We start from the raw sequence: 14,978 nt of genomic DNA, 5'->3' as shown, positions 1-14,978 counted from the left end.
CTGGGGAGATGCAGGGAGTTTGGTATGAATTTGCTCAGCAGACCCCCATGAGGATAGTTCTGAGCAGGGTTTTACAGGCGGAGATGAAGCTGGCTTTGTAGAAAAGGCAAGAGAGACGTCATAAGTAAGGAGACAAACCGAACTAGAAGCATGTAGCTGGGATTGAGTAAATAAGAGCAAGAACCTGACACTTGATGTAAAGAAACTTAAATGTCTGGGAGGGAGCCCTGAGTTCCAATCCCCACTCTGCTACTGGCCCCCCCTGGGGATGCAGGGCAACTAAGACCCTCCCCCTTTGCAAAGCCTGCATTTCTTCCCCAAGTCTGGGGTTGGACTCATCCAGGGGTCTGGGGGAGCTTGTCAAACCTCTCAGTGAGTGGTTCCACCTCCAGGGGCTGAACAGCTTGGTAGACGTGGAACCCTGTAAATGCTTCCTCTCAAGTGACATCCAGACCTGACAATTCGGGGTGGCTTCCCTAGCCGGGGGTCCCAGAGCCTTGCCTGGGGTTGAGAGCTGAAGTGACAGGACCAGAGGCTCAAGTAGAGGGACCTTTGCCCCCTGTGATCAGAGGTCTGGGTTCTGACACAGGGTTGAAGCATGCAAGCTCTGTCTGTGGTCAGATGACCTCATCCGTTACCGGGGAATGGGGTATAAAGCTTCAGGTTTACTTCCCCACCTGGGAGCCGCGGGGGGGGGGGGGGGGGGCGCACAGCCGTCCACTCCCAGTTCTCCTCAGGTCTCTCTCTCCACCTCAGCCTCAGGTGGTGAGGAGCCCTCTGGTGGGGAGAGGAGGCAGGTTGTGGCACTCTGGCCTAAGGAGAGCCCCCTGGGGGTGAGCCGGAAGCCTAGGGGGTGCTCTCGGCCCTCCTAGGGGCTGGGACAGCACCCCCAGAACACAGCGAAGCTGAAGGAGAGACAGAGCTGAGGGGGGACTGGAGCAGGTCACATGGCCTGGAGGCAGCTGGTCACATGACCACGGCCAACCTTTCCCATCACCCCCTGCTGCCTCCTCGCGGGGCCACCCTGGGGCCTGGCGCGGGAATTGCCAGGCCCTACAGCTGTGACAGGCACTGGCCTGCAGGGCCTGGGCGGGTGCCACAGACGGCCCAGAACTTTTCTGCAGGTATCCCCACCGGCCCTCGCAGAGGCACCGGGGCCGCCCCAGCCACCCCCAGCCACCCCGAGCCACCCCGAGCCACCCCGAGCGCTCGGTTCCTCTGGGCTGATGCTGGCACACAACCCGAGTCTGTTTCTGTTTGGCTTCGGCATGCCCTGCTTATCTGTTTATGTGCATATGTTTACTTATTAGTATATATGTATCCGTGTGGCAGATCTTCCTTCCAGACTGTGCTTGGCTCCGCTGCCATAAGATAAACTAACACTGCTGACAGGAAGCAACCCAGGAGAAGGGCTTGCTGCAAATGAGCTACCGTCCTGGGAGCAGTGGTGAGGGGTGGTGAGGGGGGAGCGTCACCAGATCCGATTTTTTTTTTTTTTTTTTTTTTAAGCAAAGCACAGGACAGGGGCCCGAAAGACCCTAGATGGCTCTCCCTCCGCTCCAGAGCTACCTCGAAGGAGAGCCCAGTGCGGGTCACTGGCCCCGGGCGCCTTGGCTAGGCTTGTCCCCTTCTTCCTCCTGCTCCACAGCCTCTGTCTGCCCGGCTTCCCTGAATAGATTTATTCTGCCCCCTTCTCAGAACATGTGTTATCTGTCCCCGATGTCTGTCCCCTGGGAGCGCTGGGGGAGTTAAAGGGCCCCCTCGGCTGGATTCCACTCACCAGATGGGAATGCGGTGATAAGCAATGAAGAATGTGGCTGTGTTCTTCTTGCCCACCCACCGTTCCACCACCCCCAGCTCTCCAGACGGGAGGGCTTTCCTCCCAAACCGAGGCTCTCTCCCCAGTCAGGCCTCGGAGCCCGCCCTGTGGGAGCTGGAGCTGGAGCTGGCTGTAGGCGAGGGGCAGGGGGTGGGGTCCCCGTTAGAGCAGACGCGCCCCCCTCCTTCCCTCAGCCGGTGGCAGTGGCCTGTGGGGAGAGCCGCAGGACTCGAACACCGGCCCGTTCCTCCCGTTCTAGGAGATTCCCAGGAAGCACCAGCCGGGCGCGGCCAAAGCCGAGGAGCCCCTCAAGAGCTTGCCGGAGAAGAAGAAGTTCCGGCACCGGCCCGAGCCGCTCTTCATCCCGCCCCCGCCCTCCTACACCGCCAGCCCCGCCGCCTCGGCCTCGGCCTCGGCCTCGGCCTCGGGCGCCACGCTGTATCAGAGCCAGCTGCGCTCCCCGCGCGTGCTCGGGGACCACCTGCTGCTGGACCCCGCCCACGAGCTGCCCCCCTACACGCCCCCGCCCATGCTGAGCCCGGTGCGCCAGGGCTCGGGGCTCTTCAGCAACGTCCTCATCGCGGGGCACGGCCCCGGCGCCCACCCGCAGCTGCCCCTCACGCCCCTGACGCCCACGCCGCGGGTGCTGCTGTGCCGCTCCAGTGAGTCCCCGCCTCCCCGGGAGGGCTCCCCTCCTTCGCTGGCCTCTCGTGCGCCCCGCCAGCTTCTGCTGGGCGAGGGCCCCGCGACGCCCCGAATTCAGTGTCCGATGCTTACCTTCAGGGGAACCCCAGTCTAGCCGGGGACCGTCTCCTTGGCACAAGCCAGCGGTGGAGGCAGCGGTGGAGGCGTGCGCGCACTCCGTGAGCCTGAGACACCCCCAAATAAACGTGCTAAGTAGACATGCAAATAGGATTAGGTATTATCTGCGAGACCAGGCTTCCGCCTCCGAGGCGCGTGCTGCCCAAAGATCGAGCCTGGAGGGCCGGCTAGCCCCAGCTCTCTCTCCAGTCAGGATGGTCTCAGAGGAGCCGCCCAGCTAGGCTCCTCTAGGGCTCCTCCTTACCCCGTGTGGGACATGAGGGACCCTAAGCCGACTAGCAGCGCATGGCATCCGGTTCCTTAGACACCCCTGGGGGTAACTCTGGCAGGGGTTGGGTGGGAGAGCGTCCCGTGAGGACTTGAGGCTCCCTGCTCATTGGCTGTAGTTTCCTCGGCTCCCTTTCCTGTTGATCACTGACCTCTGGTTTCTGTGCTTCAGACAGCATTGATGGCAGCAACGTGACAGTCACCCCGGGGCCTGGAGAGCAGACCATTGATGTTGAACCGTAAGAAAAAGCCAATTTTTACATTTTTATTTACTTATTTTTGTTTTACTTTTTAAAGATACATAGATCTGGGTGTTATTCTGTATGTTGGCAAATTGAACACCAATAAAAAATAATTTTATTATTAAAAAAATAAAGAAATATATATATATTTTTTTTACTTATTTATGAGAGAGACAGAGAAGTAGAGACACAAGAAGCAGGCTCCTACGAGGGAGCCCGATGTGGGACTCCATCCATTGACCCCAGGATCATGCCCTGAGGCGAAGGCAGATGCTCAACCACTGAGCCACCCAGGCATCCCTATTTTTTTTTTTTTATAACAGAAGCTTCAGCTGAGGATGAGGAACTTTAAGAAGTAGCACCAAATGAGAAGTTATAGAAATTATAGGATCATGGTATTTCTCAAGTACTGGTGCTTCAAGGCTTTTGCCAAAGACTCAATGCATACTAACTCATGAAGCCCTATATTCAGGAAACCTAGTCTCCTGGTCTCCGGCTGCATGAGCCAGTTTGGTTGTGGCCATATGCTTGCGCATCCCCACTGACATTGAGGCAGTCCTGTCAGAGTACCCAGCTCTCTATGAGGCTCCATCCAGATGCCCTTGCTTCCTTCCCTGTCCTCTCCCTAAGATTCTTGGCTGGTCCTCTAAATAGGCTTGTTGAATACTTAAGTTGTGGGTAGGGGGTAGGGACCACAATGCTTCGAAGAGAAATGTGCTATTATTGTCTTTTCTTATCCTTTTTTTTTTTTTTTTTAAGATTTTTTTTATTTTTTATTTTTTACTTAGAGAAAGAAGGAACATGCGTGGGTGAATGGGAGGAGGGGCAAAGGGAGAGAATCTTTCAAGCAGATTCTCACTGAGTGAGGAACCTGCCTCAAGGCTCGATCCCACAACCCATGAGATCACGACCTGGGCTGAAACTAAGAGTCGGAGGCTCAACTGACTGAGCCATCCAGGAGCCCAAGAAAGGTGCTGTTTTCCTAGAGAAGTGCAGAAAAGACCTGGTGGTAGAGTGGTGACTACATTGAGTCAGGAATCCAAAAACCTGAGTTCCAGCACCATTTGTTATTTGACCTTGATGAAGTAACCTTTCTAGGCTTTATTTTCTTTTTAGAGACTTTATTTATTTACTAGAGAGAGAGCACAAGCAGGGGGAAGGGCAGAGGGAGAAGCAGACTCCCCACTGAGCACGGAGCCCAATTCTTGGAGCTTGATCCCAGGACCCTGAGATCATGACCTGAGCTGAACGCAGACGCTTAACCAACTAAGCCACCCAGGTGCCCCAACCTTTCTAGGCTTTAGTTAACCCGCCTGTTAAGTGGGAATTATTGTCACTGCCTTGCTTACATCATAGATCTTTGTGAAATTCAGATGGGATAATTTATGTGAAAGTGGTCTGAAAGGAATAATAAATACAATAAGCTCATTATGTTTGTTACATTTTTTTTCTGGTTAAATGGTGCCAGTGGCCGTACTATGGGCAGCTGTTGCCTTGCAATTAGCACCCTCCCTGTCTCAGTTATAGTGAGCTACGATGCTCCAGGCTGACTACTCCCTGCCCCTTGCAGCCTCTCTCCCCAATCTTAAAGCTGTTCCTTATCCCAGTGAAAAGGCCATGCCTGGAATCTTAGGATCACACTGTGAGGAAATGGCCCTGCATTCTTCTTGCAGAAGGAACTGGTTTCCTTCTTTTTCAAGTTCCTGACAGTTGCTCTTGACCTCAAATTGAAGACCATACTGTTGTTTTCGTTCTTGTCATTAAAGACGCATCAACATTGGCTTGAGGTTCCAAGCAGAGATCCCAGAACTTCAGGATGTCTCTGCCTTGGCCCAGGACACACACAAGGCCACACTGGTTTGGAAGCCCTGGCCAGAACTAGAAAACCATGACCTCCAGCAAAGAGGTATTGGCATGAGGCAAGAACCGGGTGGGAAAGGCCTGATCCTCTACAGGGGCATCTGGCTCTAGGATGGGTGTGTTTTTCCCTGAGACTGAGCTCTCTCTGATGTGGTGGCTCCTCATTGTTCCCAACAGTGGAGAACCTCCTGAACTTGTGCTGTTCAAGTGCATTGCCCGGTGGAGGGACCAATTCTGAATTTGCTTTGCACTCTCTCTTCGAGGCCAAAGGTGATGTGATGGTAAGGAACGGTGAAAATACACTTCACAGTTTACATTCTTCATGTCAGAATCCTAAAAAAATGTTTTCCTGAGTTTCTGTGTTGTCCCACATACCCTAAAACCAATTCTTAAGATCATGACCAATCAATATGTCGCTATGTTCCCTATCTCATTGAGTAGGTCAGGATTTAAAGCCTGCAGGAGAACCTGCTGTTGGACTTCTGTGTATACATCTGTTCCTAAGTAATAATTGTGGTCACATCTGTCTTGGGAAATTAGAATTTCTTTTCAGCAGTCTTATAATTAGCATCAGAAACCTGGCCTCCAGTGATAGAGGTAGAAAGCTTTACTGAAATAAGACCTGGCCTGAAACAGCCTATCATACTCTCTGGATTGTTCTTCCTTACCGTGGAAGCCAGCCAGTTTGATGTTCATTGAACTGTTTTCTCCCCTGACTAAAATGAAGTGTTTGGTGTGCATCAACTAGTGTCATTCTTTCACCTTTGACACGGTTCTGTGGTGTCCCCAAATCTGACCTTTGGCACCATTTTCCCAGGATCCGAGTGGCCCATTTGCCTGCTCCACCTGAGTTCTTGGCAAGAGCACTCGGTTGTTAACCTCATTTTCCCTTTGAGTAAATACATGGTTTTGTACCATCTTCAGCCTCTTGCTTTTTGGTTTTATGAAAATGTGCAAGTAAACAAATGTCCCAATTACTACCTTCTCATGAGATTATTGACACCCTTCAAGGATTTTCTTTTTTTTTTTTAAACATTTTATTTTTATTTTATTTATTCATGAGAGACACATAGAGAGAGAGGCAGAGGGAGAAGCAGGCTCCATGCAGGGAGCCTGATGCGGGACTCGATCCCGGAACTCCAGAATCATGCCCTGAGTTGAAGGCAGATACTCAACCGCTGAGCCACCCAGGTGTCTGGCTTCAAGGATTTTCTAGAGTGTTAGAGAACACTCTTTAATCCTTAAAGACAAATGTTGCAAAGAGGCACTTCTCAAACTTTTACTTTTACACAGATCATTTGGGGCATCTTGTTAAAATGCAGATTCTTATTCAGCAACTCTGGACGTGGGGCCCAAGGTTCTGTGTTTCTAACCAGCTCCCAGCGTATCCCTATGTTACTGGTCCATGACCCACACTTGAAGAAGCAAGGCTCTAGACCTTTCTCTGCCCCTAACCCATCTTCTGTTCCCATCTACAATCCCACATGCACCATTTTTTTTTTAAAGTTGATGAGGCTGAAGGAGGCATATTTGAAAGGGTTCTTTAGCTGGGCCCTCTGGAAAGACAATGTATATATAATACAGTTATTACAATACAACCGTTGATGTTACAGTTGTAATGGAATGTGGTTTTTCTGCAAAAACACTTACAAATCACCTGCTCATTTCCTTGGAGCCTTTCCCCAGAGATTCAGTCTTCATCCAGAGGAGGCCGCACTATCTCCCTGAGGCTGGGGCCTTCACCAAGGAAGAAGTGGGGTCTCCACTGCCGCCTGTGTTTTTTTCAAACATGACCAATCGGCAGCAGGCATGGGCAGGGGGAGGTATCTGAATGCCGAGTCCTGTTGGCCAGAAAGGAAGCCCCAGTTAGGGGAGCTCCCCTCTGGTTTTCCTTCCACCACCCCCAACTCCTGGCTGTGCACTGCTGACTCCTTTTCCTCCTTAGGTAATGCTCTGCCCATGGCACACAGACCCATTACTGACTCTCACCTTTTCTCTCCCATGGATCTATCTGCAGGCTGCTCTGGAAATGCTGCTGCTGCGGAAGCCAGTCAGGTTAAAATGTCATCCTTTAGCAAATTACCACTATGCCGGTAGGTGGCCAGGAGCCTTGTGCCCCATTGCTTCCCGAGAGCAGGCTCTTTGCATGTTTGGTGATGTCGCTTTTAATAATAGATAGACCAGTCCCATCCTAATCACCCCTTGTGAGCTCAAGGCCTTCTGGGGCCTAGCTGGTGGGGCAATTGTATTTGTTGGCTGAGTACTATTGGGTGTTTGTATGGAGTCCTGCCCCTTGTGGATGTGCCAGGAGCTGGGTGATTGTGGGTGGTGCCTGCATGTGTGGCAGTGAGACTGGTGCGTCTGGGGAAGGAGCCAGAGAGGGGACAGCACAGAGACAACATTCAGCAGCCCCTTGGCTTTGGAATCAGTGGACATGGGTTCAGATCTTGCCTGCATCCTTGGCCTTCTGGAACCTTAGTCTCCTCACCTGTGAAACGGGGCTCCTACTCCATCCCTTACAGCACTTTTGTGACGATTACAAATAGTAAATGTTGTGCAATACATGGCATATCCTAGTAGCTATTATTATTCATTTGTTGAATAATTATTTTTTTAGTATTTGCTGCATGCAAGAAACTGCTAAGTACTAAGATAAAACAGTGACTATGACAGACAGACGGAATCCTTCCTCATGCAGTTTGGAGTGTGAGGAGGAAGTAGTAATCAACAGTAGATCACACTCATGGCAGGAGAAAGACATACACGTATGCATGTGGTGTACATATACACGTGTGTATATGCGCCTTCATATATGTAATATGTTTGCACATATGCATGATATACATACACATGTACATATACAGAGTGTGTTCTGCGAGGGTGTGGGTTAATGATGGCATCACCAATAAAGAGGAAGGAGAAAACACTTTTGAGAGTTGAATAGTACGAATCATGAAGAGAGAAGACAACAGGTCTGGGTGCCTGAGGTGACAAAATGAAGTCGAAATCAACATTTTGATTTCCACTAATGGGTAAACCCATCCATTCTGAGATGATTCTCCATGAGCCTGCCTAGGTTCTCCATTTCACAGGAGGCCAAATCCTCCAATGTACTAAATACTTACGTGGGCTTTTTCTAGTCCTCAGTCCAGGCAGCCAGATGGGCCTACCGTGTGAGGGCTGCTCTACAAATACTAGAGTGTCCTCAATGGGCACCCCACCATGCCCACCACCCTTTGCCACACTCACTCTGCCCCTCTCATGAGCCAACTTTCCTGCCTGTCATCACAGGGAGGAAAGGCCGCAGAAGCCGCTTACCTGAGCACAGACAGCCCTGGATGTCTGCCTGTAGATCCCTGTCAGCATGCAGGCCTCTACCCGACTAGGCAGGCACAAAATGGATACAGGAATAAGAAATCTGTCATTTAACTAGGGCCTAAGGGAGCCAGTTTCTTAATATTTTCTCCATCACTTCCTGCTTGGTCTGCCCCAAGTGTGGGTAGGAAGATGTGGGAGTCCTCCCTAATCTGCCATGGAAACAATTCAGTCCTCTTAATTCCCAGTGTCATCTGCTGCCCATTAAGCCCTGACAGGCTGTCCAGCCTCCTGGAGCCTGTCTCAGGCTTCTTTGTATAGTGGGCGAGAGAGTTGATGACAGGGAGCTTCCCAACCATCTGCTGTAGCTGCACTCACCCTTGGGGTGACCAGGGTGGCCGGCGCCTCTGGGATGGTCAGCTCCAGCTGTGAGCAACCTCATCTGAGACCCAGACCCCCTCCAGTTCTTCCCACTCTGCCAAGCAAGTATTCGATTGTTTTATGTGTGTCATGACATAATAAAATTTGGAAAGCTATGGACTAGAAGCCACCCGCCACCCCAAACAAATCAAAACAAAAATACTAAAATAATAGTAAGAATTAAGAAACTAAACTCTGCTAAAATTACCAATCTTTTGGGGTCCAGCTAATATATTGCCCATCCTCAGACTCCTTCCCACTCAGGCAAACCAGGAAGCATTCTGTTGCCTTCTGGAATTTTCAACCCTTGGAGGCAAAAGAAGTGGACCTGAAGTGTGAAGGGTTGGTATTCCACTAGCCATGTGTTTCCAGAAAAGGGTGCTCACCTGTCTGCCAGACATCTGCCTTCTCCAGGACATGATCACAGATTGGACCCTGGGGAATCTTACAGAACTATGAACAAAGATCAGAGGTCACTGGTCCCTAGAGTCTAGCCTGACTCCATCCCTTAATAGTTCCCTTCCAGGCCCCAGAGGAGACCCCAGAGTATACCCCCATCACATGTCCTAGTTATCAGCCACTGCCTCCTTACTTCAGTTTGGTTCCAGAGTATAGGTGAATCCCATCCCCATGACCTTGTCCTGCCCTATCCTTTGTGCCCTATTGGGTTGCTCTCCAGTAGGACTCTGTGAGGCCAAGTCAGCATCACCGGAACACTATCTTCTGGATTGCCTTTGGCTTTGGCTCCGTGGCCATGCCAGTGTGTCACCCCGCCCCAGCTCCCTGCCCTGGAGGCAAAGCAGAACAACTGAACTAGAAGACAGAGGCTACAAGTTTGGGGGAGACAGAGACCCAGGCCTATGAAAATCACTTCCCTTACTTTATTTATGACTTATCCCACCCCATCCCAAACAATTCAGTAAGAAAAGGAAAAAATGACCAGTGATTGGGCCCAGGAGAGATACTAGTGTGGGTGAGCAGCTTGCCAAGACTAGAGGAGGCCTGTACAAGATCCTCGGAGAAAGGAAGGTATCATTGCAGTGGCCCCCAGTGTGCTAATCCACACCCAGACCACACAGTCCAGCCCTTTCTGAGCACCCTCCGCCCATGTGTGGGTAGCAGTTTGTAGAGGCTCCCAGCTAGTAGTTGGGTTGGGTGTAGAAGGCCTGAGCATGGGGGAGTTAGGGTGAGAGGACGCCTGGTTATAATTAAGCAGCTTGCGCATCCTTGGTTTTTCCATCGAACTGGTCATTCCTGCAGATGGGTGCGGACACTGGCCTTATGCTTCCTGGCAAGGGTGCAGCAGAGGCCACTGTCTGGCTCCCAGCCTAGTCCAGGCTCTTCCTGGGTCCCAAACCCTGACCTGACTCTGGACTTGCAGGATTCCTGGAGGAAATACACAATCGGTTAGCGAAGTCTTGTTCTCTGTCTTGGAAGCTGTCCTGTTTGACGAGGAGACAGAACTACGTACTCAAGAGAATACTTTGCAAGAAACACAGCTGTGATGTCATTTTCCAGGCATTCTTAGCTCATGTCTCTGGCTGGAGAGTAGTCACCTCAAGGGCAGGACCTGAGTTAATGCTTACTCTCTGGCTTTGCCTGACACAACACTGGTAAAGAAAGGGTCCTTGGACGAGCTCGAGGCCTGGATTCAGATGGAGGCCTCCCTTCCTTTTGCCTCCAGGGGGATCTTTGGCAGCAACCAACTTCTCCCTTTACTCCTAAAAAAATTATTCAGCCTTTACCCACTGTGGAAAACCTTTCACAGAAGCAAAGATCTGATTTAAAAACAGTCCCCCTTTTCCTGTAGTGAATGTATCTTCCTTGTGTATGTGCGATAACAGCACCATCACAAAAGTTTTTTCAGTCTTGAGAGGACGACGGAAGGGCCCTCTGTAAAAGATCCTGAGCCCAATTCTCTCACCGCTCCATGTCTCTTTTTAATTGCCTGGGTTCGCTATAGATCGCCCCAAATTTAGCCACAGTCCAGAGCCTGTTTCCCAGCAACCAAAGCTCAGAACATTTTTCCTCTGGATACTGTTCCAGCACCAGTTTCCTCAGTTAATTAGGCCCTTTGTAATTAGCCTTAATCGGCTTGTTAGGGGCCCCTGCTGATAACAGCCCAATAGCCAGGAATCCCCAGGTAGGACAAATGAACACTGGGGGAATGTCAGCCCACTAACCCTGCATGCATGCTGAGTGGACAGCAGGGATTCTGGAGAGGAAGAAAGGGCAGAGCAAAGGGAGGGTTAGAGGCAGCCCCTTGCCTTGGTTTTGCATTTTATCTTGGACTTGATCCAAGACACAGAATCCAGGAAGGGCTGGCTTAGAACTGTGTCTACAAATGAAGACACATTTGTCTAAAAGTGCTCCTGACAGAGCCTTCTAGGAATGAGATTCCTGAGCCTTTGCTTCACGGGATTACAGAAGGAATTTCGGGGATCCAGTAGTAGAAGACGGGGAGCGACCAGCAGCCAGGAGTAGGGCCGTGGGATTGGACCCATGCAGAACAAGGAATACCAGTGCCATGAATGCACATCAGCAGAGGATAGTGTGTATCCCATAGATGTGGGCTGACTTGGAATCTCTTCCGCAAGTGGCCAGTGACATTCGTTGTGCACCTACCTAGGATCAAAGGCTGTCAGAGAAGAGGAAACTGAGAGCCAGAGAAGTGTAATACATTTGCCTGAGACCACAGGATGACTTCTGTGGCAGAACTGGATTTGCAGATTGTAGTCTCTTGACTGAAGTCACCCTTTTTTCACAGCACAGTGACTTTATCTGGGAAAAGCACATTCAGGTGTTTCTAGGCTTGGGCCTGGAAATTCAGTCCAGGAGCCCAAGGGTGGATTCTCACCCCCGTGGGCAATCTCATGACCAGGAGGTCAGGAAGATTGACCCTGCTCTAATGTGAGCGTAAGAATGGATTTGCTTGACTCTGCCTCTCACTTCATAGACGCCCTTGTTGGACAGATACGTGTACACAGTACTGTCTTGTGCACTAAAGCACAACCCACAGGACTACATAGAAGAGCCATCTTTTACTCTCTGAGCACATGCTCCCTGCTGCGGCCCCTGCAAGCCCTCAGAGCAGGAAAATGCAGCCCATTCTAATCCAGGACTGGTGGTTCAGAATGAATGCTCTCAGATGGGGAGACCGAAGACCCCATCACAGAGCAGCAGCCCTAAAAACCACCGAGGAGTCAGGAGGAATTCCCTTCCCCCATGAGGCTTGGGGTCGCCCATAACATCCAATGGGGAGCTCCTTCACATCCAATGGGGTTGCAGCTAAGAAGCCATCTAGAGGCATGAAGGGACCCTTTCTTAAAAGTAGACCTGGGTGTTTTAACACTGCTTCTTGGGCAGTAAGCAGATGATGACTCCTCTCCTGGCATGTGGTGGAAGTAAGTGTATCCACGCCATAGAGACTATGTGCTGGCCTGAGAAGGCTGCATGGCCCTGTTAGTGTCTCACCAGGTCCCAGAGCTCCACTCTAACTTAGGAAATGTATTGTCTGGCTGACAGAGGAATGGATTCTCATTGATCTAGTTGGGTGTTTCCATCAGCAAAATGTCCCCTAATTCCCCACCTGAGATGCAACCCAGAGCTGCATGGGCTTTGGACCTGCAGCAGGGTAGCTTGACCAGGGATTCACCTGATGTGACATATCCCCATCATGATCCTCTTCCACCATTATATTTCTTTTTTTTAAGATTTTTTTTTATTCATGAGAGACACAGAGAGAGAGAGGCAGAGACATAGGCAGACGGAGAAGCAGGCTCCCTGCCGAGAGCTAGATGTAGAGGTTGATCCCAGGACTCTGGGTTCATGCCCTGAGCCAAAGGCAGACCCTCAACCACTGAGCCACCCAGGCGTCCCCACCACCATTATATTTCTGATTCCTCTTACCTCTTTGCTATTTTGATGGATACCTAAAGGAAACCATGGCTGCTCTTTGGTCATTCAACTAAATTGTTGGTAATCCTTTCCGTCTCTTTCTACCTCTGCTCCTGAGCAACGGGAACATATGCTTGCTGGGACCCCAAGGCCTTGAATATTAGACAGAATTTGAGGAACACTGATGGAACCATTCTAGAAACCCAAATCCCACTGACTTCCTCTGCTCATGTCCACTTCAGCAAAGCTGCTTAATTCACCCAGCCTCTCTTCTCCCTATTGTGATGGTTACACAGCCAGAGATGTCCCAGTCTCCAGAACCTGTGGAAGATAGCTTCTTTCTGCTGAGAATTGATCAGAAAGCCACTTTCCTTCTGGAAATAAACAGATAAACTTACAAACCAAATAAATCAGGTGGTGGTGGCCCTGTGCTTTGGAGGTCTGAACCAGTACAACTCTGCAGAGCATATTGGTCTGGGGACCCATCGCTCCGTCACATGGAGAAAGTGTTTATTTCAGAAATCTGAGTTTATATCACACTCACATATTCTCTCAAGGAACCTGAGTCACTAATTTTGGCTGAATCTTCCAAGGGGAGAAACAGTTCAGGTGTCCTATATGTTCATCTTCAACGGTCAACCAGGAAAATCCTGGGCTTATCCTGGTGAGGAGGACAAGTACTATGGTTGGGGGATTATAGCTCTGAGACGTGGAGGAATGTCAGAGGGCCAACCATGTATCATCCAAAGAATCAGATGTGGAGAACTCAACCAGAAAAATGAGGCAGAGTTTTCTGCAAACAGCCACAGGAATTGAGCCTTCCCTGGAGCCCCTAGAAATAGGACTTATCTTAGAAGTAAGCTTTATTTCTTACCCCAAACAGGCCAGGATCACCCATATGATGATCTGCATATCATGCTGTCTCATTTATGGAGGTTTCAAAAATGTGAAAATCAAGTTTAGCCACCAAGGCAGATGCACCAACCGAGGATTTCTGGGCTTCTTCCTCACCAGTCTGCAGATCTATCAAGGGGATGGTCCCACTCCCCTCTCCAGCCTCATCTACTTGCCAGGAGTTTATTAGATAAACTGTACTGGACTACTGCTCCTTCTCTGAACACCTCCATTTCCTCATCTGTAAAATGGGTAACAGTAATGCCAATCTTACCAGGGTTATTGGTAGAGCCAAATGACTAATACCCATCAAGTACTTAGAATCTGGCACATAGTAAGCACTTAGAAATGCTTGGGTTTGGTGGGTTTTTTTCCTAGCACAGTGTCTTGCATGTAGTAGACACCTAATAAATACCTGCTGAATGAATGAATGCATCATCTTGTTCTTGCCTCTCACTTTTGTCTCAGCCACTTTTTCTCCCCAGAATTCTTTTCCATTTCCTTCTTGCCTGAACTGCTTCTGTGTGTCCTTTAAAACTCAGCTCAGGTATTTTTCTCTACCTGGAAGCCTGACCCTAACCTGAGCATGAGGCTGCTTCTCTGTGCCCCATTGGCACATGCCCTCCACCTCATCATTGCAGCCATTACCCTGAACACCATGGGCTCCTGATTTTTCTCCCCACTAGATGGTGAGCATCTTGAGGGTGGAGATTGCCGAAGCTGCCACATCTTGAGGAGCACTTACTACATGAACACTTGCAGTCTTGAACAGCAGAATTACAATTTGTTGAGCACTCACTGCCTTCCAGTTACTAAGCTAAGCACTTGTGGTGCGTTATCTTCCTTCACCTTTGCAAAAATCACAAAAGCTAAGGACAATTAGAATTATTCCCATTTGTAGGTAACCAGACTGAGTCTTGGGTTCAGTAACTTGCCAAGGTCAAGTCTACATAGCTGGGATTTTGAACCCAGGCATCAGGGTTGCTAACCTTTACACTATGTTGGCTTTTTGTTCAAACAAGAGTTGGATATGGATTATATCACTTCTAAACAGTCGTGTTTTGTAATATAATTAAGTAAGCCAGCACTTAAAAGGAGGGAGAACTTTGTGTGTTCTTATGACGTTTCTATTCTGTTGTAGGTTCGGACAAGTGGACCTCCCTCGAAAGAAAACTGTTTAATAAAGCACTAGCCACTTACAGCAAAGACTTTATTTTTGTACAGAAGATGGTAAGCATGCTTTTTCCAGTCACTCACTTAAAATTGAAGTTGGGAACTTCTGTATCTAAAGACATACAGAAATATTTGGTACTTGTTGAACACTCTCACAAAAAGGATGTCTCCCGCCTCTCTCTGATGGAGGATGTTAGGGTTGTTCCAGTTTTGGGATATACTGAAGAAGGAGAACCTAGATTATTTGGACACAGTGGTAGGGGGTTATA

At 49.8% G+C, this 14,978-nt stretch overlaps 1 protein-coding gene across 12 annotated transcripts in view; it reads left to right on the top strand.

Moving 5' to 3' along the window:
* TRERF1 (transcriptional regulating factor 1) overlaps nucleotides 1-14,978 on the top strand; it is a 210,610-nt gene that overhangs the window by 177,179 nt on the left and 18,453 nt on the right. For all 12 annotated transcript variants that reach the window (XR_008665137.1, XR_008665136.1, XM_055330778.1 and 9 more), the window contains 6 exons: nucleotides 2,079-2,481; nucleotides 3,081-3,147; nucleotides 4,917-5,056; nucleotides 5,188-5,291; nucleotides 7,028-7,103; nucleotides 14,678-14,766. Coding sequence is in view for 10 of the 12 variants with exons in the window: in XM_055330778.1 (XP_055186753.1) it covers nucleotides 2,079-2,481; nucleotides 3,081-3,147; nucleotides 4,917-5,056; nucleotides 5,188-5,291; nucleotides 7,028-7,103; nucleotides 14,678-14,766 (879 nt within the window). In the remaining 2 variants the exon portion in view is untranslated. The remainder of the gene's footprint in view (nucleotides 1-2,078; nucleotides 2,482-3,080; nucleotides 3,148-4,916; nucleotides 5,057-5,187; nucleotides 5,292-7,027; nucleotides 7,104-14,677; nucleotides 14,767-14,978) is intronic.

The sequence above is a fragment of the Nyctereutes procyonoides genome, unplaced genomic scaffold (assembly GCF_905146905.1).
Source record: "Nyctereutes procyonoides isolate TBG_1078 unplaced genomic scaffold, NYPRO_anot_genome, whole genome shotgun sequence".
Classification (NCBI taxonomy): domain Eukaryota; kingdom Metazoa; phylum Chordata; class Mammalia; order Carnivora; family Canidae; genus Nyctereutes; species Nyctereutes procyonoides.
This window is presented reverse-complemented; position numbering and strand designations above follow the sequence as displayed.